This window comes from Mastigoproctus giganteus, chromosome 7, assembly GCF_048544385.1.
Source record: "Mastigoproctus giganteus isolate SK-2022 chromosome 7, ASM4854438v1, whole genome shotgun sequence".
Classification (NCBI taxonomy): Eukaryota; Metazoa; Arthropoda; class Arachnida; order Uropygi; family Thelyphonidae; genus Mastigoproctus; species Mastigoproctus giganteus.
This window is the reverse complement of record NC_143581.1, coordinates 211,352,188-211,374,573: the sequence shown is the minus strand read 5'-3', so window position 1 is coordinate 211,374,573 and position 22,386 is coordinate 211,352,188. Positions and strand designations below refer to the sequence as shown.

At 36.9% G+C, this 22,386-nt stretch overlaps 1 protein-coding gene across 2 annotated transcripts in view; it reads right to left on the bottom strand.

Annotated features, from left to right (window-relative positions):
* SamDC (S-adenosylmethionine decarboxylase) overlaps positions 1-22,386 on the bottom strand; it is a 194,419-nt gene that overhangs the window by 70,217 nt on the left and 101,816 nt on the right. For both annotated transcript variants that reach the window (XM_090378099.1, XM_090378098.1), the window contains exons 2-3: positions 15,669-15,755; positions 9,248-9,374 (exon numbers count right to left, since the gene is read on the bottom strand). In XM_090378099.1, coding sequence (XP_090234225.1) covers positions 9,248-9,374; positions 15,669-15,755 — 214 coding nt within the window. The remainder of the gene's footprint in view (positions 1-9,247; positions 9,375-15,668; positions 15,756-22,386) is intronic.

The window sequence follows — 22,386 nt, the reverse complement described above, 5'->3', positions numbered from 1 at the left end:
CCCACCTGGTTACGGAGGCGCCTACATCTCTAGGTAGGACGTAGGTATCACTAGAAGGGCTGTTGGTAAGCATACCAGCATATGAGATGGGCAGAACGTGATGGGCATAAATTGAATTACTGTTCAGGTCTTGGGCTTGTGGAAATTTTATTTCCTGGTGGATTCTCTGGTTGGGATACTTCAAGAGTGCACAGCTGTTGTTGGTCACCAGTCGCTGAGGACCAAGTATGTTTTTCTACTGAATGCATGATGGGGCACTGCTAATGTACCATTCAGAGTGTCTGCAGATCTATCTACTAACTGTCTTGAGTGTAGGAACCAAGCTTTATAAGGCTAGGAGGTTAGACAGTAGTTTTTGTCTGGGACCTCAACTGGTAAATTAGATGGATCAAGAAGTCTGCACTGTCTGGCTGTAGAGGAGGGTCAACACTGTAGTTTTGGCATTAATTATTGGAGAATCACCTTCATCTTGGAAAGTATCTGCTGTGACTGGTTTGAGGTGGAGAACATGTTAACATTTGAGGCAAAATTTGGTCATTAATTTCCAATGGGAAGTTCGGCTGAATAGTGCTATGTATAATGTGATTGGCAGTGCTATCAGGTTTAGGCAAACTAGTATTTGACTTTGAATACTGACTTGAATCAATGAATGTCCAGTCAATAATGCTAGTTTCCATCTGGGAAAGGAGGAAGTCAGATGTTTCAAAGTTATCTCCAAGGCATTTGTCACATGCGGACCTTCTCCGACATTGTTTGGAAAGATGTGTGATGTCTGTTTAATCGAGTGGACAAAAAAGGTTATTTTGCATACATGACATCGAATGATTGGTTCCTTCCAATCACAGCAGGCTAAGCAGACTTGTTGCAGGTTATTCTGTTTCTGTGACATACCTGATTTCAGGTCTTTAAATCTTTTGGATGGGAACGGCGATAAATAATGCTTACCCTTAAGAGTTAATCTTTAATTCCAAGTTGTTTGCTCTGGCACTAGTAAGCTTTTATATTCACATTTCCATAGAGATGACTGAGAGAATACAAGAAAGCATTAACGGTTGGGACAGGTGTATTTAAGACAAAAGATAGAAGAGGGGGAGGATTTCTCTAGGGAGCTCAGTAATGAAGTTTTGTGACAGTCAAAGTGAGTGTCACCTTATGCCTTTAGGGTAATGGGGCGTTTGCTGGATTCATGAAGGCTAAATCGCTGTGCATACATCTTAACAGAGGAATACAAGCGTGAGCAGGAATATTTAAAATCAGAAATACCTGTTTATCATATCATGAAGATGATACCACATCAGGCTTGAGCTGAAGAAGAGGAATTCATTGATAGGAAAATCATTCTATCAAGTTAAGTATAACTATCTAAAACTAAATTAATATCAGGAGCATAAACAGACACCATCTGCCACAACTCATGCAGTGCCTAAGATTTAATATGCATTAGTAGTGGCATATGATACAAAGAAGCAAAAAAAAAAAACTTCCCATTCACACCAAAACTTTGTCCAGTTCTTCCTTCAATTTATTTAAGCTATCAACTTCCACAATGACAGATGGAAGTTCGTTCCAGAAATCTGCAACTCTCTGGCTAAAGACAAATTTCAGCATGTCTATTCTGCAACTGTTTTCTCAATTTGAATTTATACTCCCTCAGGTGCAGAATCTGAGCAAGAGCAAGAATCCCTTCAGCATTGATGGGATCTTCCTCTTGTGTTCATAGCATTTAAGGCTTTGATCATTCAGATTAAAACCATTCAAAGTCAACAGATCACCTTGCATGTGACTAGTCTCCAGACACTACAATTTGCAGAACTTAATTTAAGTTCTGCAAATTGAACTTAAGCCTATATTGGTAAGAGCACCCCCTTGTTCCTCTCAATCTTGTTGCCCTTATCTGTACTCATTCCAGCAGCTCTACATCCTTCTTAAAATGAGGCCTCCAGACCTGTATGCATTACTCAAGCAGTGGCCTGACCATTGCCTTATACAAAGGAATAATCACCTCCTTATCTCTGCTAGTAAAGTGCTAGCAGCCTGTCGGCACTGCTCTGAAAACTTCATATATCAGCACAACCCCCCAGGTCTTTTTCATTATCCAATCCAGAGTGCCATACCGCACAACTAGTACGTTACTCTGGGGTTACTGCTACCCATATGCAGTACCATGCTTTTGTCAAGTTAAACTTCAGTTTTCACCTCTCAGCACATCTGCCCAGCTTTTTAGTTCCAGCTGCAAACTGTCATTAACAACCTTGCCAACCTTTGTATCATCTGCAAGATTGGACATTAAGCCTGTTATACCTTCATCAATATCACTGATAAATATAGAAAACAACAATGGTCCCGCCAAACCCTGAAGGACTCCACTAATGACATTAGTCAACAATGAGCAGCAGTGTTCATTAATTACAAGTCAGTCTTCTCCCACTTAACCATCCTTTACCCATAGCAGCATCTTTCCCTTAATATCATACTGTTCCAATTATATCAGAATATATAATATCAGACTTATTTTTTTTTTTATCCAGTTCCTTTGTGACCACATCATAATATCCAATCAAATTTGTCAGGCAGGATTCCTCCCCCACCCCAATAAACAAATCCAAGTTGTGTCTGTACTATAACTGCAATCTTGTCTAGATGATCGTGCATTGCTTCTTTAACCAGTGACTCCATTACTTTCCTCAGAACAAAAATTGAACAGGTCAATATAGTTAGGGAAGGACGTTACGTGGTTGTTTGTTAAGAAAAATGTGTTTTTCATTAACTGCACAAAAGGCCAATTCTGATTCTGCTGAACAAGAATCACTAACTGTTTTACACAAACAATGAGCGGAAATCATATAGATCCTTGGTAAAACAAGTACCGAGGATCTACGTGATTTCTGCTCATTGTTTGCATAAAATACCACATGTCCTCAGTTCATGCTTCTCGTTCATTAGAATCAGAATTGGCCTTTCATTCTGTAAATGAAAAACATACATTTTTGTTTAACGAGGCCAAAATACTTAGTATCCAACTTAATTATACGGAACTATTAATTGTATAAACCATTGAAATTAAATTACATGAGAATTCTATTAATATTTGTTGTCCATATCTAATCTCCGATTTGTGGTCTTTTGTGTGCGTGCGCAAAGAAAAATAATCTTGGCATTTCACACGAATGTGTGAGAACAAAATCCCTTTAAGATTTAGGCGCTCTCGCTCTCTCTCTCTCTCTCTCACACCATAATTTCCATTCCTGTGATCACAACACCATCAAAAAAGCAAATTCCTCCACTTTGCTTTTTTCAGTTATTACAGAATTGTTTAGCTCCCTATTAGCGTGGTAAACTTTTGCCGTCCCCTTCCCAAAAGAATTCCTCATGTGCGAATGTAGATGCAAAATAATCATTTAGTTTGCCAGCAATCTGACCAACGATCAATCTATCGATATCAAGTGGACCAATTTGATTCATCCCCTTCCTTCTAAAGTTTACATAAATGAAGAAGACTGCTTTTTTTTCTTTATATCCTTTGCCAAAGATTTCTCGCAATCTGCCTTCGCCTGCCTAACCTCCTGTGTACCTTGATTACTAGTTTATATCTACCATAGGCTTCTGTGTCACCTGATAATTTATATGCATTTTGCTTCTCTTCCACGAGTCTCATTAGGTCATCCGACATCCACTTAAGCCTAAATCTTGAACAGTATTTCTTAATTGGTATGAAAAGCCTAGTAGATTCCAAGATTACTTCCTGGAATGCTTACCATTTAGAATTGGCCATTGGTAACATCATCAGTTGGTCCCACACTACAGAATTTAAAAACTGTCTGAGACCACCATAGTCACCTTTACAAAAAGCGAAAACCCTTCCCTTCACCCCTGATGGTAGATACATCCTTTAAGTTCCGTATTTCCCCATGTATAAGACGCACCTTTTTTCAAAAAATTTGGGGTCTAAAAGCTGGGTGCATCTTATACAGTGGTTGTAGATTTTTTCACTTGCATTTCCCGCTTTTTCGCGCTTGTCTTTGCGCTCATTGTTTCGCACTTGTTACCGTTATATTAGGTTATGTTTTGCCACGTTCTGCTCAGAAAACATTTTCATACAGTGCTGAATTAAAGTTAAGTGATCCAGTTTGCAAAAGTGAATGGAAATCGTGCCTGAATGTAAGTTTGGTCCTCCTCCTCCAACTGAGAAAACAATCCGAGACTGGCTATGGGAAGAAGAAACCCTACTGAAAACGCCACGGCAGAAGACCATTAGAGGCAAGTCAGCAAAATGGCCTGATTTAGAGAGGGAATTGAAGATATGGATTGAGGAGCAAAGAGCAATTGGAATTCCTGTGTCCACAAAGATGGTTCAGCATGAGGCAAGAAGAATTGCTGATGAAAAAGAAGTTACTGATTTCAAAGGAGGACACAATTGGGGCTTCAGGTACATGAAACTGAATGGACTAAGCATGCGTACGTGCACCAGACTTGCCCAAAAGATGCCTGAAAGCTATGAGCAGAAGGTCCTTGAATTTCATCGTTTTGTCATTCAATGTCGGAATGACACATCGGTTTGAGTTGGGACAGATTGCAAATATGGACAAAGTCCCCCTTCAATTTTATGTCCCAAGTAACAGAACTGTTGATAAGAAGGGGGTGAAAACTGTAACTGTGAAGACAAGTGGACATGAAAAGAGCCATTATACAGTTGTTCTAGCTTGTTGTGCCGACGGAACCAAGCTGCCTCCTATGCTGATTTTCAAACGCAAAACAATGCCAAAAGAAGACATTCCTTCTTTTGGCATTGTTTGTCCACGTTCATGACAAGGGTTGGATGGATCAGGATGGGATGAAGATCTGGTTTGAGAAAGTTTGGAGCAGGAGACCAGGTGGGCTCTTACGCAAACCTGCCCTATTGGTGCTTGATCAGTTCAGGGCACACATAACAAAAAAATACAAAGAAGATTGCTGCAGAGAAAAAAACAAAACTTGCCGTCATACCTGGACGCTTGACATCCCAGCTCCAACCACTTGATGTCAGCATTAACAAACCCTTCAAAGCTGTCATGAGAGACGAATAGAACCAATAGATGAAGTCTTCTGGGGACAATCTGACACCAGCAGGAAGAGTGAAGAAACCAACTATAGGAGAAGTTTGTACCTGGGTGAAAAGATCTTGGGATAATATCAAGATTGAGATAGTTGTCAAGTCATTTAAGAAGTGTGGCATTTCAAATGCCATAGATGGAACTGAGGACGAGGCAATATATGAAGACAGTGATTCGTCATCAGACAGACACAGATGAGGACAAGCTACTGGATGGGAGTTTTGACAGTGCAGTTGTATGAATTTTATGATGAATAAAACTTGAGTTCAATAACTTTATGTAATACATTTTTTTTTCCAATTTCGGGCCCCAAAATTAAGATGCATCTTATACATGGGAGCGTCTTGTACATGGGAAAATACGGTAAATCCCATATCAGTACACTGTGATCACTGCCACTTTCAGTCCTTTTATCTGCAGATTCTTAATGCATGAATAATCACTGCTGATAATCAGATCAAGAGTATTACTCCTTCTGATTGCCTCTCACACATACTACTATAGAAAACAGTCATCCAGTAAATCCACAAAAGTCTTGCTGGTGTGCAAGTGACCAATCCAGAAGTTCCAGTCAATATCTGGAAAGTTAAAATCCCCCAATATGAGACATTCTGATTTACTGGCCCACACTACTGCTCTGCACAGTTGTTCGTTTTACTGAGTCATTAAGGCCTATAAACACACTCCTCCTCTCATTTTTGCTTTCCCAGTGCTTATTTCACACAAAACTGACTCAACATTGCACTGGCCACCAATGTCAATGGGATGCACTGCATTTGATTTTGTTTCCTACCCAATAGCATAGCACTGCCTTCAACCCATCACCCCCTCCTGTCCTGGCTAACCTTCATGTATGCATAATACTCCCAATATTCAAATTCAGCATTACTTAATGTCTGAGTGACACCATGTCCCTGCTATCCCCACAATGTCTGCATTTGATAACTTAATCAGTACTTCAAATTCCTCAAATTTCTTTACAACGTTCCTAGCATTAGTGTATGTGCAAGAGATACATTCACATTTTCTTACTCTTAGTTACTCTTACACCCATATTCACTTGTTCCATAATGAACCCAGTAGGGCCTGAAATCCCCAACAAGGACTAGATGCAAAAAATAATTCTGGGAATGTATACATGGATTTCAGTAAGGCTTTTGATACTGTTGCACATAAATGACTGCTGTACAAACTAGAGTAACATTTGTAGAAAAATAAGAGAAATGTACCTCAATATGATACTTAGAATACTTCCATATGATACTCTCCAGAAATTAAAGTGAATAAAAGATTAATGCAAAATGATTACAATAAAAAAAAAAAAAAAAAATCAATTGAATACAATTCAAAAACAATTTTTAAAAATTAATTTTAAAAAATCAGTTAAGGTTAAACGTAAAGTTTGAAAAAAGATTTTCCTTCCTGAAGCAGACAATCCATTTTGACCAGGTGTCGTGATCACAGGAATGGAAATTATGGAGAGTGTGAGCTTGAATCTTAGAGAGATTTGTCCACACACATGCGTGTGAAATGCCGCAATTATTTTAGTCTTCATGCATGTGCACAAAAGACCACGAATCAGAGATTAGATATGGACGACGAACATTAATAGAATTTCATGCGATTCAATTTCAATGGTTTACACAATTAGTGTCCAACATAATTATACGAGACTAAGTATTTTGGCCTCTTTAAATAAAAATGCAAGTTTTTGTCTTAATTTGTTTTTTGATATTTATTTATAAAATTTTAGTTACAGTAAAATTCATCTAATGGTTGGTGTATGAGTTCGCTTATTTCTTAGACATGAATTTTCCCCGACCTCAGAGGCCTCTTTCAGGATTTTGTTAACGCCATGAAAGGCCAATTCTGATGCTGAACTTCTTGTTCAGCATCAGCATGTACTGCAGACGCATGCTGTTTTATACAAACAATGAGCAGAAATCGCATAGATCCTTATTAAGAAGAGTACAACGTAGATGGAAATCACATAGATCCTTGGTAAGATAAGTACCAAGGATCTACGTGATTTCTGCTCATTGTTCGCACAAATCAGCACACATCCTCACTTAGTGCTTCTCGTTAAGCAGAGTCAGAATTGGCTTTTCATTCCGTTAACAAAAAAACCATACATTTTTATTTAACGAGGCCCAAATACTTAAGTGTCCAGTGCAATTATATGGGACTATTAATTGCAGAAACTGTCGAAATTAAATTACATGATAATTCTATTAACATTCATTGTCCATATCTAATCAATTTGTGTGGTCTTTTGCAGGCATGTGTAAATAAAAATAATCGCGGCGTTCCACAAAAAAAAACAAACACTTTATTAAAATTGCACAAAACTTTATTGGGTTACTATTTTGCGTTATACATTAAGTACAGAAATTTTTAATACTGTAGCATGCACAAGGACAAGTAATATCTCTATTTAAGATCGCGTTCCGTAATTTACATTCCTGTGATCATGACACGCGGTTGAAAAGCATTGTCTGCTTCAGGAAGGAAAATAGTTTTTCAAAGTTTACATTTAACTTTAATTGATTTTTAATTAATTTTTTGAATTTTAGTTAATTTTTGAATTGTGCTCAATTGATTTTTTTACTGTAATCATTTTGCATAATCTTTTATTCGTTTTAATTTCTGGAGAGTATCATAAGGAAGTGTCCTACTGATGTAAATTTCTCTTATTCTTCTAAAAATCTTGATATCAACATAGAACGTATGAGCACCATAGCTCTGTTATATACTATCAATATCCTGAAAGAGGCCTCTGAGGTCGGGAAAACTCATGTCTAAAAAATATATAAATTCATACACCGACCATTGAATAAAATTTAAAATTTAATATGACTACAATCTTTACACAAAAATATTTACAATAAACTATTGCGGAATGCTAAAAACTGTAATAAAAGATCATTTACAATAAAATTTGCTAAAATATAAACCATTAAAAACGCTAAAAACCTGAAGCTTTCGGGAGCGTCAGCTCCCTTCTTCAACAGTGACATGACTTCCTGCAACATCTCCTTAAGTAGCAGGCTCACGGTACCTCCACACGTGGTATTTCTCCACGTGGTTCAATCGGCACATGGTCAGAACTGGAAGCGGAAATGTCTCGGGAACGTGGCAAAGAAAATCGTTCATCCGACCTTAATATAATTGTTTCAAAGATAGGATTAATACGTATACCTCTATCTCTATTCATGGTATTCCTACTTGATGAACTAATCCATAAACCCTCGAGCCATTTACGCTCCCAGTATCCATGTGCATGATCCAAAATAATAGCGTCCTCCGGGGAGATTTGATGCTGCTTCTCCCAAAAGTGTTCGGCCACAGCAGACTTGTTGCATTCAGCGGTTCTTATGGCATTTAAAATGTTCCCCCAGATGATCCCTGAGCCGTCGTTTTGTTTCCCCCACATAACACTCCCCACAATCCGGGCATTCTATTCTATAAACCACTCCACTACTAAGATCTTTTGGTATGCGGTCTTTGACCTGAGACACAGCTGTGCACAGCCTCCGCCCAGGAAGCTGTACACAGCGTGTCCCATAACCCCGTAAAATTCTTGCCAGATGTTCAGTAAGGCCCAGATAGTAGGGGATGTATGCGGTGGCTACCGGAACGAACGACTCCCTACGTTTGGACACTCCTCTACTATATCTATCCAGGATCCTCTGGGGGTATCCGCACTTTCTAAGTTCTGCCGTGACACGATTAATTTCTTTTTCTTTATCCTCAGAAGTGGTACAGTGTGATCTTACTGTCAAATAAAGCTTTTGCTACACTATTCTTGTATTGTCCAGCTTGTGCTGAATTGAAATGGGTGTATTGACCTCTACACATGGGTTTTTTAAAAACTGACATCTTAAGTCTAAAACCCACCCTGGAGATCAATACATCCAAAAATGACTGGGGTACCACCCGTTTCCACCTCTGAGGTGAATTGTATAAATTGGGAGAAGCTATTAAGCCAGCAAACGGCTGGCTTAATAGCTTCTCCCAATTTATTTATTTATTTAATTAATTATCCTTTAACTCATTTATATTTTAATATACCTAATGAAGCTGGGGGGATGAAAGTGGAATTGCTATTTATCATATGCAAGTCAATATTTAAACTAACACTAGTGACTACAACTTACCAAAACAGCATCGAATCCCGAGAACTCTCGTATAACGTACAGTAAGGGCTTCACTGCACGAAGCAGAGTTGTAGACCCACACGTCTTTAAAATGAAGCGATTTTTGGAAATAAACATGCTGCTTTCACTGAAAAAATAAGCCATAAGATTAGAAAATCTATGAAGTATAAATAAACTAGGCTGAACGCCGTAGGGTCAGTGCAAAGACTGCACTTAGTTATCCAAGTAACAGCCCCACACAACTCTACGTGCCAGCACCAGCTATTTTTTTTTTTTTTTTTTTTTATAATTTTTCACAACTCCTCCAAGACTAATAGTGCATTCGTGTCATGAATATGATATTAGGTATTTTCAGTCAATACAGCAAAAAAGAAACTCAAAAACAAGAAATTTAATTATATACATACAATACATCAATGAAAATCAAGTTAAATGAAACCATTATATCGTTATGAAATAAAGACATTTTCATTAAAATATCATTTAATCTGAAATTAGAAAGAAAATTTAATTTACATTATGATCTATTGCAAATCAAAATAAATCTTTACAAAACAATTAAGCACACAATAACTTTATGTATTCATAAAATGAAGAAAGAAATTTCCTATGCAATTCAAATTACCATTCACAATTACTTTATTCATACACTAACACCAACATAAAAAAGTTCATTGCTCACTGTTATATTTTCAAAGAAATAATTTTTAAAAAAAGGAACCTTTTAAGAGTTATTAAAAAAAAAAAATTAGCAAAAGAAATTATCAGAAGAATTAATGTTTTACTACACAAATGCAAAATTAAAAACATTCATGATAGATGAATCAAGGTTCATCTTTAGTCTAAATAACTACTCATGAAAATATATAATATGCTAATAACACAGATAACTACATATACGATTCATCTTTAAAGTTTTGGATCACAAGAGAAAAGTTTACATCACTGAAGTCACTTTCAGTTACTTCTAAACAACAAAGTCAGTTATGCAAAACTTAACAGAAATGTGTATTACTGAATTTCTGACAAATCCATGCTCACTGTAGGAAAAAAATGTATCTTGGTTTATTTCTTACCTCAGCAAAAAGCAAAAAAAGTAACAGTAGATCACTGAAGGAATCAAACCCTGAAATGTCTATAAATTGCTCGTATTTTATAGGTGGTTTTCATATTCTGCAGGAAATAAATTCCAAGTCAGTTGGTGAAAACCCCATATCTCTGCCCAAGGCTGACTAAACTCTACCATTACTTGAAAACTCCTTCAAAAGTTCTTGCCATCAACAACAAAAAGTCTAAAAATCAAATTCCAAATCTTTCAAAGCAGGAAGAAAATGGAGTATAATGAAATGAGTTAATATGATATGTATAAAATAACATTTCTGAAAATGTTCTATTACCATGACAACCTCTTTTCTAAGTGTTTTTTTGATCCTGCTTATATAATGATATTACATTTATATAAGATGACATTCCCACAAGAATGTATTTAAGAGAAAACACAAGAAATGGGGGAAGAGAATTTATGTTCATTTACAGTAATTCATGTTCATAGTCTAATATTCACAAATTAGACTATTTTTAGAAACTGACTTAAGAAATTGAAATATTATAGTGTATCATGATGAGAGCTTGAAAAACATCTCTATTACTGTATATACCAAGTAAAAAAAAGTTTAATTACATTTATCATAAGTTATAGTTCAATCATTGAGCTTTGCGTAGTTATTTTCCACATTTGAGTAATATTAATATTTTTTGTTAATATTATTGATTTCCAACCACAAGTTTTTTTTTTTCTCTTTTTTTAAGATTTGATGTCACATACTGCATCAAATATTAAAAAAAAAAAAAAACAGTATTAAACATTAATTTCACATTAATGTTTTACATGATATGATTGAGTGGAAATTGTATTTCAGTAGGAATTACAGGAATAGCCTTCTGGCTTAAAATTACTAAAGCTTGCAAAAGAAACATTTACCTCTAAAGAATTTGATAATGAACCGAAGTTTTAAATGGCTCCCTATAGCAGCAAAATAGCATTTACAAGTAATCTGACTGCCAACAAAAACTCTTGAACAATTGCAAAAGAATGCCTATCAAGCTTGACAGCATTACACTGCAAATTCTTCATTTACTAAAGTTTCTCAGTGTACTCAAATTAGTTTTACTGTTTTTCATTTTCAATAAAGTCCATGTCATGAACCAAAGAAAATCTCATGAATTATGTAATATTCACTATGTTTCCAAGTCAGTGAAGTGACAAACAGCCTCAGGCTAGAACAGGAATTGAGAAAACTGCAGACCATAAACTACAAAAATCCCATCCATGAAGGATTTAATTATGAAATCAACACATATGCATAACTAACTTGCTCATTGTAACAACAAATTGCTCAATGGAAACACATGACTATCAGGAAAAACAGATTTAAGTAGAAAATAATTTATTCTTAACAACACAAAAGAATTTTCTCAACAACACAGCTATCATGAGATAAGAAGTTTTGTCTATCTGCATACTTCCAGTCCATGTAGGTGGCACAGTGGTTATAATCACTGTTTCCACCCATTGTGGGGACAGCGATTATAACCATTGCCCCCACAACAGATGGAAAAGATATGACGTGAGATACTTTAATTTGTTTATAATAATTAAGAAAATGTGGTACATTTCCTGGTTTAAGAAGACTAAATGTGGGTTCAATTAAAATTAATGAAAACCTATGGAATAGAACCAACATTATCCAGAAAAAGGCACAAAACATTAATGGAAACTTGCAGCAGTTCTACAGAAGGAAACAAGCTAACCAAGCATGAATGTTGAATGTATGCACATGGCCCTTGCAAGTGCATCTCTAAATGTTTCATCAACAAAGCCAGTACACTTCTATGAAAGCACCACTTGTCCTGTAATAATATGCAAGCAAGACAACAGCCATCTAGCCATTCTACTTCTCAGCCCTCCAGTATTGGCATTCATTCCAAAGCTCAAGTTTTTCACAGAACCCATAAAAAGAAATTTAAGCGTATGGTCAGAAACGTGTGACCAAAAAATTTGCACCTTATACCTTCTTTCGAAGATGTAATTTACAGAATGTGCACCATAGGGGAGTGAGAAGAGCACACCTAGAAAAGAAAAAAACTGATCAATAAAACTTTGAGAAGTGTTTCACATATACCAAACCACAATATGGTATCCACACTAATTTTTTTTATTACACTTTGAAATTAAAAGAAATTATAATTAAAAATTATAAAAATTAAACTATATAATTTTTAATGTTTAAAAATTAAAAATGTTTATAAGAAAGTAAAATAAAGTAACATTTTTGGAAAAGATTTAAATTACAATGCTAAAATACATTCACATTAATCTGCAAGTTATAAAAAATATTGAACATTGGCTTATTACTAAAATTTTAAACTGACAAGACCTAATTATCATACTCTGGTCTTTTAATGCTGCATATCTGACTAGCGAATACTGTACATAAATTCTTAATTATGCAAAATCGTAAAAATTAATGAAGTCAAAACATGCAGCACTTAAAATTCAGATTGGTTTTTAACTTTTTATTTATTTATTTTATTTATTATTATTTTTTTTTATTTAAGTCAGTTCTTCATACCACACAAACAAAATTAATATTTCTAATCTGTTTGAAAAAACATTTTTCTATCAAATCAGATTTTGAATAAGAATGCAATCAGTATTGGAGGGTTAAGTTTCCTTAAATCTCAGAAAATTCTAGTCAAATAAATAGTACTGGCTTCAAACTGTGGGGATAGCACACTACTTTTTGCTTACTATTCACTGTACATTTAAAAAGAGCAGGCTTTTTAACCCTGGGAGAATGGTAGAGTTGCATTAAACTCACAAAACACATACACCCCTGTTCTCCCCCCTCCCCATAATTCAACCACACAGCTCTAAGGATAATTTTGTTACTTTAACTACAGGCAACAAATATGGCTGTTTCCACCGTAGAATTAAAATACACGCTGCAAGTCAAATCACATAAAATGAAAAACACTTACAGTGACTGCTAATGGCGCAATAGGAACAACAGCAAGAAAAGTGAAATAAGGTCTAGTTAATTGGCAAGCTATGAAAACAGGCACAAACACAGAAAGAGCAATGTGGAGATTAAAAAAAAAAAAAGAAAGAAAGAAAATAATTTAAAAAAACAAGCATTCTCCTAGGTGATAAAGCCTGCAAGTAAACATATATTATAGTAATAAAAATGGAAGAATTTTTTTAAGCTGCCACCAGTATACTGAATCAGTAGCAACCCGCAGAGCATTCAAAATCATGCCACTGCTTTTGTCTGTGTCCCCCAGTTTTGCCACTGATATTAAAAAACAAAACACCTGATTAGTGTTTCGCCTTTTAAAAAGGCACAAATTAACGCTGGATACCCACGGTGCTTTAGACTGTACTGGGCAGTGCAGTGCCGCGCCCTGGAGCGCGATACTGAACCGTCTCTGCCATGTCTCACTGAGGGGAGGAAGGCGGCATGACGCCTTTCTGTGCACCTAGGTGTGCTGGCTGCAGACAAGAAAACAGAATAAAACAAGATGGTGAAGAGAAGCTGCTATGATATGACAGCAGTGCTTTCTGTAAAAAAAATACTAATTAATCTAAACAAAACAACTATGAACTGAATATTAAGTACAATTAAAGTGAAGAAATATAGATATTTTATTTGGATGAGTGCATCATTCAGAAACCACTGCTGTTTACCATGTTAATTTTACTTACATTAAAAAGTTACATATATACAGGGTGATTCAGGAGGAATAGTAAATATTTTGGGAGGTTATAGTATTGATTATTCTGAGTAAAAAAAGTTCATATAAACATGTGTCTAATTCTCAATGGATACAGAGATACAGCTGTTTGAAACTGGCACGCATAAAGCCATCATGAGGTATTAAAGAATGATAAATGACTTATTGTTTGTATTTATTGACTTTTTAAATGATACAAAACAAATGACAATTTTTTTAAAATTCACAATAAAATGTTCAAAAATCTCACCACCAGCCTCAATGCACTTCGCAACTCTTATGGTAATATGACACATTGTTCTTCTGAGGTCGTCTTGGCATTCCTTTATGAGGGCAGCAGTATCAATTGATTGTTCAGGGAAAGTTTGATTTAGATATTGTATCACCAGACAGGTATAATGTACAGGAGCTCAGTCATGCTGAAAGTACATACCAATCCTTTTAGCCAAGGGAACATCCTCCAATAGTAGTGGAAGTTAATTTTCAGAAATTCTAGGTAAATTGGCCCCTGTAAGATGATTTTGTAACACAACAGGCACAAGCAACTGATTGTCGATGATACCACACCACACATTTACAGAGAAGTGATGTTGAAAGCTTGTTTCTACAGTGGCATGTAGACTTTCATCTGACCACCTATGAGAGTTATAGGTGTTGTTGATACCATCACGGTGAAAGTAGCTTCATCGCTGAACAGTATTAATGGAATGACAAAATTCCAATCGCTGGGCATAGTCTCCTGGTTGAAGGTGTTGCACCCACTGTATGTGAAACGAATAAAAGCCATGCTCACATAATGTTCACCATATTCTTGTCTGTGGAACACCGATATGGGTAGAAATTCTTCATGTGCTAATAGCAGGACTATGTTCTACCGAGTGAAGAATGTGTTCTATTTCATCCGCATTTTGTTCATTTGCACATTCAGAAGAAATACGAGATATAAGGAATACTGGAAACTGTATCAGTCTCACGCAGTTTGGTGTAAACACTAGTAAACTCTTTTAAATCCAGTATTCTGCAGTTAGAAAACTGTTTATGGTATTCTCAACAAGCAGCAGTAGCACTTCCACCACCAAAACCGTAGACAAACACCATACCGGCATATTCAGCATGTGTGAAGATATGTGGCATTCTTAACACTTCTAACACCAAACGGCATAAGGTTATAACTGCTTCTTCTCATCTGATAGTTTTAGTCACATCTGATACAGGGAGCTGTGCATGCCTGTTTCAAACAGCTATCTCCAATATCCACTGAGAATTGGGCATATGTTTATATGAACATTTCTACTCAGAATGATTGCTACTATAACTCCCAAAATATTTACTATTCCTCCTGAATCACCATATATATATATATATATTCATACAATTTTTGCTAGAATTTATTTTAAAGCTTAATTTTATAAATTACTTTTTTAAACATTACCATAATATTTTTAATATTTATTTTTAAGAATTTTCAAAGAACTGTTTAAAATATAAATATATCAATAAAATTATTCATCTTTTGAAATGACTTTAAATTAAAAAAGTAATTAATCCATTCTGTAAAATGTTATTATTTTATTAATCAATCAGTTCAAACATTACTTAAAAAAATAAATTACAGTAGGAAACTCACCTCAACACATATGCATCTAGATATTCATTGCTTTTGAAGCTTATGATTTCACACTTAACACACTTCAATAGAGACTCCCATGTGGTTCTAAAAAAAATAATAACAGATATTAAGTCTGGCCCTTAATTAAAATTAATACAATGATATGACAATTACCAAGATTTAGGAACACTACTGCTAACAGTATTTTATAATAGTGGATTTCTGTCTTACACAATTTTAGCTTAATTTTGTGAACTACTAGATCACAAAATCTGATGATTTCTAATATACAGCGGCTGACAAAAAAAAAAAAAAAAAACTGATTCACATGAATTTTGCTAATGTGTTTCGCTGAAATGTTCAAAATTCATTTGTTAGATGGGATCATCATCATCAGCCATTTTCAATCCACTGCAGGATGAAGGCCTCTCCAGCAACTTTCCAGTTCCTTCTGTTTTTTGCAATGGCCATCCATTTACTACCCACAAACTAATGAATTTAAATCTATCCATCTCTGCCATTGTCTTCCAGGTTCTCTTAGCTCCTCTCGGGTACCATTCTGTTAATTTCTTAGTCCATCTGTCATCATGTCTTCGAGCATGTGTCCTGCAGGGCACCTCCGTAGCCAGGTGGGAAGGAGCAGCAGTGCGTAGCACACGCTTCTTGATTAGACTGGGGTTCGAGCCCGTCACCACCAAATATGGAGGATGCAGAAAGATCAGGGAATGACCACCGCATATCCCGGAGCAACATGGCCTTAGTTGCTAATGCTCCTAAAAACCAAATAACAAAAATAATAAATGTGTCCTGCCCAAGGGCATTTTACTTCTTTAGTTTTGATAAGGTCCTTTACTTGAATTTGCTGCCTAATCCAAGTATTTCGCTTTTTACCTAACAGTCTGATTCCCAATATAATTTGTTCCATTCTTTTCTGTGTAGTTCTCAGCTTCTCTTCCATTCTTTTGGTGAGTGCCCAAGTTTCACTTCCATAAATCATGGTGGGAAGTATACATTGGTTCATTATTTTACTTTCAGACAAACTGGGATATTGCTCCTCAGTATGTGACTATCTCCTGAATGCTATCCATCCAAAATTTATTCTTCTCTTGACTTCCAGCCATTTATCATTATTACAGCTAATGACTTGTCCCAGATAAGTATATGACTACACGTTTTCAATTACTGCTCCTTCAATCATTATATCCCTTTCTGTGGCATATTTGTTGTTCATCATTACTTTTGATTTAGCCATATTCATCTTTAGTCCAAAATCCTTACTAACCGTGCATAACTGATTAAGATTGTCCTTTAATTCTTTGGGATCGTGGCTTATGACCACAATGTCATCTGCAAATCGTAAATGGTTTAGGTACTCTCCATTCACACTGACTCCTTTCTGCAACCAGTCTAATCTCCTGAAAGCTTCCTCAAGGGCAGCAGTAAACTTTGGAGATACACCTCCTTGTTGAACTCTTTTCTCAATTTTAAATTTACTACTGTCGTTGTCTAGTCTAATATAGGAGCTAGCATTCTCATGTATTTTCTTCAAAATCCCAGGGGCTCACATCTGGTGAGTATGGGCTTGACTCACCCAGGGTTCTGAGCTGGGTATCACCATTCTTCTGTTTCTTGGTGATTCCTCTCTCTCTCAAATTTTTTTTTTTAGCTGGTGCACCATAAGCCTTAGGCTTCCTTGCACTATATGGCTAGTAATAATAATATATGGGGTATCTATGCCTTGTCTTTTCAGTGCCCGAAACATTGCCTTATGCTGTATGGAGTCTAATGCCTTTTCGTAATCCACAAATGCCAGGCATAATGGTGTTTTATATTCATTTGCTTTCTCCATTAGCTGTGATTTTACGTGAAGGTGATCCACAGTTCAGAATCCTGTCCTAAAGCCAGCTTACTCTTTCGGTTGATTCTCATCAAGTATTCTTTCTAATCTGTTAGTAATGACCCTTGTGAACAACTTGTAGATGTGGGATAACAAGCTAATTGGTCTGTAATTTCCAATTTATCTCCTTTCTTATGCAGCAAAACTATGACTGCATTATTCCACTTCTTAGGCATCACACCTTTTCTAATGCATTTTGTGAAGAGTCTTGCCAGTTTGTGTCATGTCTCTTCTTCCCCCCCCCCCTCTGTGGCCATATTGCACCTCCCAAGGTTTTTGCAGTACTTTCATCCAAGCCCGAGGCGGGAATCGAACCCGCGACCTTTGGGTTGCCGGGCAGGTACTTTACCCACTCGGCTAGCCCGGTCGGCTCCACATGGTGTGGGAAAAGCCTGGATTTGAATCCTATAGAGGGGATTGCTATGCACTTCTGTTAGTGATCAGGTTTATCAGACTGAGCGAGGGTTGCATATTTTCTCTGGGAAACTCTGGATTTTCATCCAGCAAACTGACTGAAGAATTACGTAAGTACAGCCACAATACACTGAAAAGACAGAATTCGTGGGATACCTGGTTCTTGGGCAATGATGCTGTCACCCCTCTAGCTATTGGACAAACCCACCACTTGGCAGATATATATAGGTACACTGCATAATTGCATTCACGTAGATGGTAATTCGATGTCAGTATAGATAAATTGTTGTGAGTTAACCAACCCTGAAAGAGGGATGACAGTGGGTGCCCGACGCATGAGCCACTCTATCGCAGAGGTGGTACAGAAATTGCACTATCCCCGTTTGACAGCATCAAGAGTATCAGGAATATGCCATTTCCAGAATAACATCTCAGCATGGACAGTGCTATGGCCAGAGAAGGGTGGTGGATGAGTGGCCGTTGATATCTGTCTCGCATTGTTTCAGCCATCCAAAGAGCGACAGTGGCACAAATCACTGCCAACTTCGATGAGGGGAAGTGCCGGAAACATCTCCACGACCATCAGGCGATCATTAGCTGCAATAGGTTATGGGAGCTGCCAACTCACCAGTGTCCCATTGCTAAGACCCCAACACAGTACGTTACGCCTCAACTGGGTGAAATCTGCACTGGACCTTGGATGATTGAAGATGGGGTCTCCTAGTCCGATGAGTGATGTTTCCAGTTATTTCAAGCAGACGGTAGGGTGCATATCTGGTGGAAACTACATGAAGCTATGCATCCATCATGTCAACATGGAACTGTTTGGGCAGGTGAATGGTCGGTAATGGTCTGGGAGTGTTCAACTTCATACGGTGGGACCTCTGGTACATCTAGACATATCTCGGAACAGTCCAGGTTACGTGTCCATCCTTGCAGACCATCTGCATCCCTCCATAGTAATTGTGCACCCACAGGGCAATGGACTATTCCAGTAGGACAATATGCTTCACCGCAGAGCTGTGGTGACCAGAACATGGTTCAAAGAGTATTCCACAGATTTTACCACCATGGAATGACTTCCCTGCTCACCAGACATGAACCCTGTGGAGCATCTTTAGGATGCTGTGGAAAGGTCTGTCGAGCTTTGGATTCTCCACCCAGGAATATGACAGAATTATGGACAGCGGTGCAGCAAGCAAGGATGTAAATACTTGTGGAATGCTTTCATGAACTAGTGGACTCAATGCTTCACCGTGTGACTGCCCTTATCCGGGCAAAAGGTGGGCCTATGCATTACTAGGTAGGTATCCCATGATTTCTGTCCACTCAATGTATACTGACACTTTCTAGCCTAGCTGCTTAAAACACTCAAAAGAACAAAACTTAATTAAAGATGGAACTAAGTTTCCATTCTTTACGTCACAACTGATGTAATCTTAGGGATGTTTTTTTGGATGAGGTCTAATTAACAACCTTCTTGCCTAGAGCATACAGTTCATTCCATACTGGCTATACCCTTTCTCTGTCTACATGACAAACAGTGGTTACAATCACTGTCTTCTCCTACATGGGGTGGAAAAGGCCTGGGTCTGAATCCAGTCACTGGCTCTAGGAACTTTTATGGGTTTCATTCCACTACGCAGCCAAATTAGCCAGTCTCAGGCTAAGGCAGCAAAGTTCACTCCCCCTGGAAACTTATGTTTCTCGTCCAGCAACACAAGAAAATCAACCACAGAACACATGCAACTTATGGACATAATACACATAGTTATAAGTTTGGTCTTGGGTGGCCCCTAATAGGGCAGTTATACATTCCCTCTGATGGTTTACTAGGAGAGCTTTTGTGAGGCAACTCATTGTCATCTATTAAAAGAATAGTTGGAATAATTTTTCCATAAAAGAAAAAAGCATTAAGGTTATTACAGAGGTGGACAAAAAAACTGCATCACTTGTGAATTTTGCAAATAATGTGTTTTTCGTTGCATTGTGGGTTGCAGAAATGTTTGAAATGCATTGGTTAGATGGGATATATCTCTGTGAATGAAATCCAATAAAGACTCCACTTGATATACCATCATCTCCATAAATATTTTCCCAAAGGGTAAAATGCATACTTAATGGAAATATGAGAAATCATGCAAATGGCAATCATGACAACGAAACATATATTTTATTATATTTACTGAAATGACAAGTTAATGTAATAGTATTATGTACTGTAAATCAGCAAAATAAGTCCTCAATATTTTGTTGTTGTTCCTTGAGCTGCAATTACAACCTTGCAACAATCAGGCATAGAGTTAATCAACTTCTGGATTTACAGTTGCCCAATTTTGTGGTACCACACTCTTACAATGCTCTCCTGCAGCTGAATCTTACTTCTTGGCTTCTTCTGAGCAATTTTAGACAACATTATGTACCAGCAGTTTTCAATAGGGTTCAAATCTGGACTGTATAATAGTGTTAGTCCAACACTTTAATGTTTCTGAGGTATGACTGCACCTTAAGGGAGAAAAACCCAGGGAAAACACTGATGTAAGCATGTTTTTAGCCTTGTGAGACAGAAGACAAACTCGTCATTAAATCTAAATAGCATAAAACTTACCAATTTTGCTATGTGGCAAGGTGCTGAGTCCTGTTGAAAAATGCAGTTTTGGAAGTTGTGTGGCGATCCCTGGTTTCAGGCACTCCTCCAAGATAGCAGGTAGGTTTCTGCATTCACTGTTCCGTTAATAAACTTAATTCGCCCTACCCCTTTGCTTGTTATGCATCCCCAGACCATTTGACCGGCGGGGAACTTTACAGTCAGTGTTATGCAGTAAGGATAGTATGCCTTCGATTTTCATCTTCTGACATATCACTTTCCATCAGAGCCATGCAGGTTGAATTTTGGTTCGTCAGAAAAGATGACAGTGTCTCATTGCTCTTTTATCCATGAAACATGCGTTTCAGCCCAAGCAAGTTGCTTCTTCCTCATTTGTTGGGTCAACAAAGGCTTCTTCTTGGGTCAATAGACATGCAGACCACATTCTGAATCTCTTTGGATAGTTCATGCAGACCATCTTTGGCTAGTTCGTGCACTTGTTTCAACACTAGAGGCCATCTCAGAGTCCAGTTTTAGATCAGGAGCACTAGCATGGTGATTACGAAGGCATAGCCATTTCAAATATCGATCTTGGGAAGGCATAAATCACTCTTACGGCCTGATCCAGGTCTTCTCTTCACATCACCGGTTTCATGCTTTAATTTCAGCACCGGGGATACTGTTGACTGATGGCAGCCTGTTTTATCAGCAATAGCACATGTAGAAAGTCCTTCCTGGGACAGAGCAACAGCTACACTTTTTTTTTCTTGGTGTCAACTGAAGATATGGAGCCATGCATACATCTCTGCAAAACAGGATACTAATGAACATGTATACCCTTCCAATGCCACATTTATAGAAACAGCTTATGAATACCTAGCAATTACTGTATGATGCAATAGAAGCATTATCTGACACGATACCTTTGCTTTGCAACAAACAAAATGACTGCAATTAAACGATCTTATATGTTTCAACTACAAATGTTAGTTTTAAGGTGATGCAGTTTTTTTGTCCGCTACTGTAGATGCAACTAATATAGAATGGGAGATGGAAAAGTTGTTGACCACTACTATCAAAAAGAAATTTAATTTAATTTGAATAAGAAAGAATTTTACCATTGATAACAAGATAAAGAGCAATTTGTCTGATAAAATGACACGGGTTCCATCTGCTAAACATTGTAACAAACTGAAATAACTGTTCATGCTAAAAATTTATTCAAGCTAGCCTGAATTTGACCAAAATATCTCCAATGCATTCATTTCCAAATTCAAGGAGACTTTCCAACATAGAACAGCTGTATAAGAAATAAAAATACGATTACACAACAAAAAGGAGGGAAAAGGTAGAGTATGATTAAATTTCTCAATGATTAAGCACTAAATTCAGTAAACTCGTTCTTTAGCAACAATGGGAAAAACTATATTTCATCTTACTTGGACCTTAAATGGATCAAATATATATCAGTTTTATGGATCCTAAAACAGTCCATTCTTTGTTTACAAAGAGAAAAAAAAACATGTAAAATATAAATTTGATAAAAATTCTGTATTCTGAATGTCTGGGAGCAGTGGAGAATTTAAGTTCATTTGCTAATTTGTGTAATTCAACTAGTAACCACTTTCATTTTAAATCTATTTACTGGTATATTGTTAGCAAATTGAAATTACAATTTTCATATGCACTTTGAATTGTAACCAGCAGCACAGTGGCTGCAGCTGGATCCAGCAGCAATCAATGCCTAGCCACTCAGGCCACCCTGTTTGCTTGTAAACAATCAGAGATTTCTGAACACTAGTAGAAAGGAGACAAAACATTCCTAAATGGAGAAAACT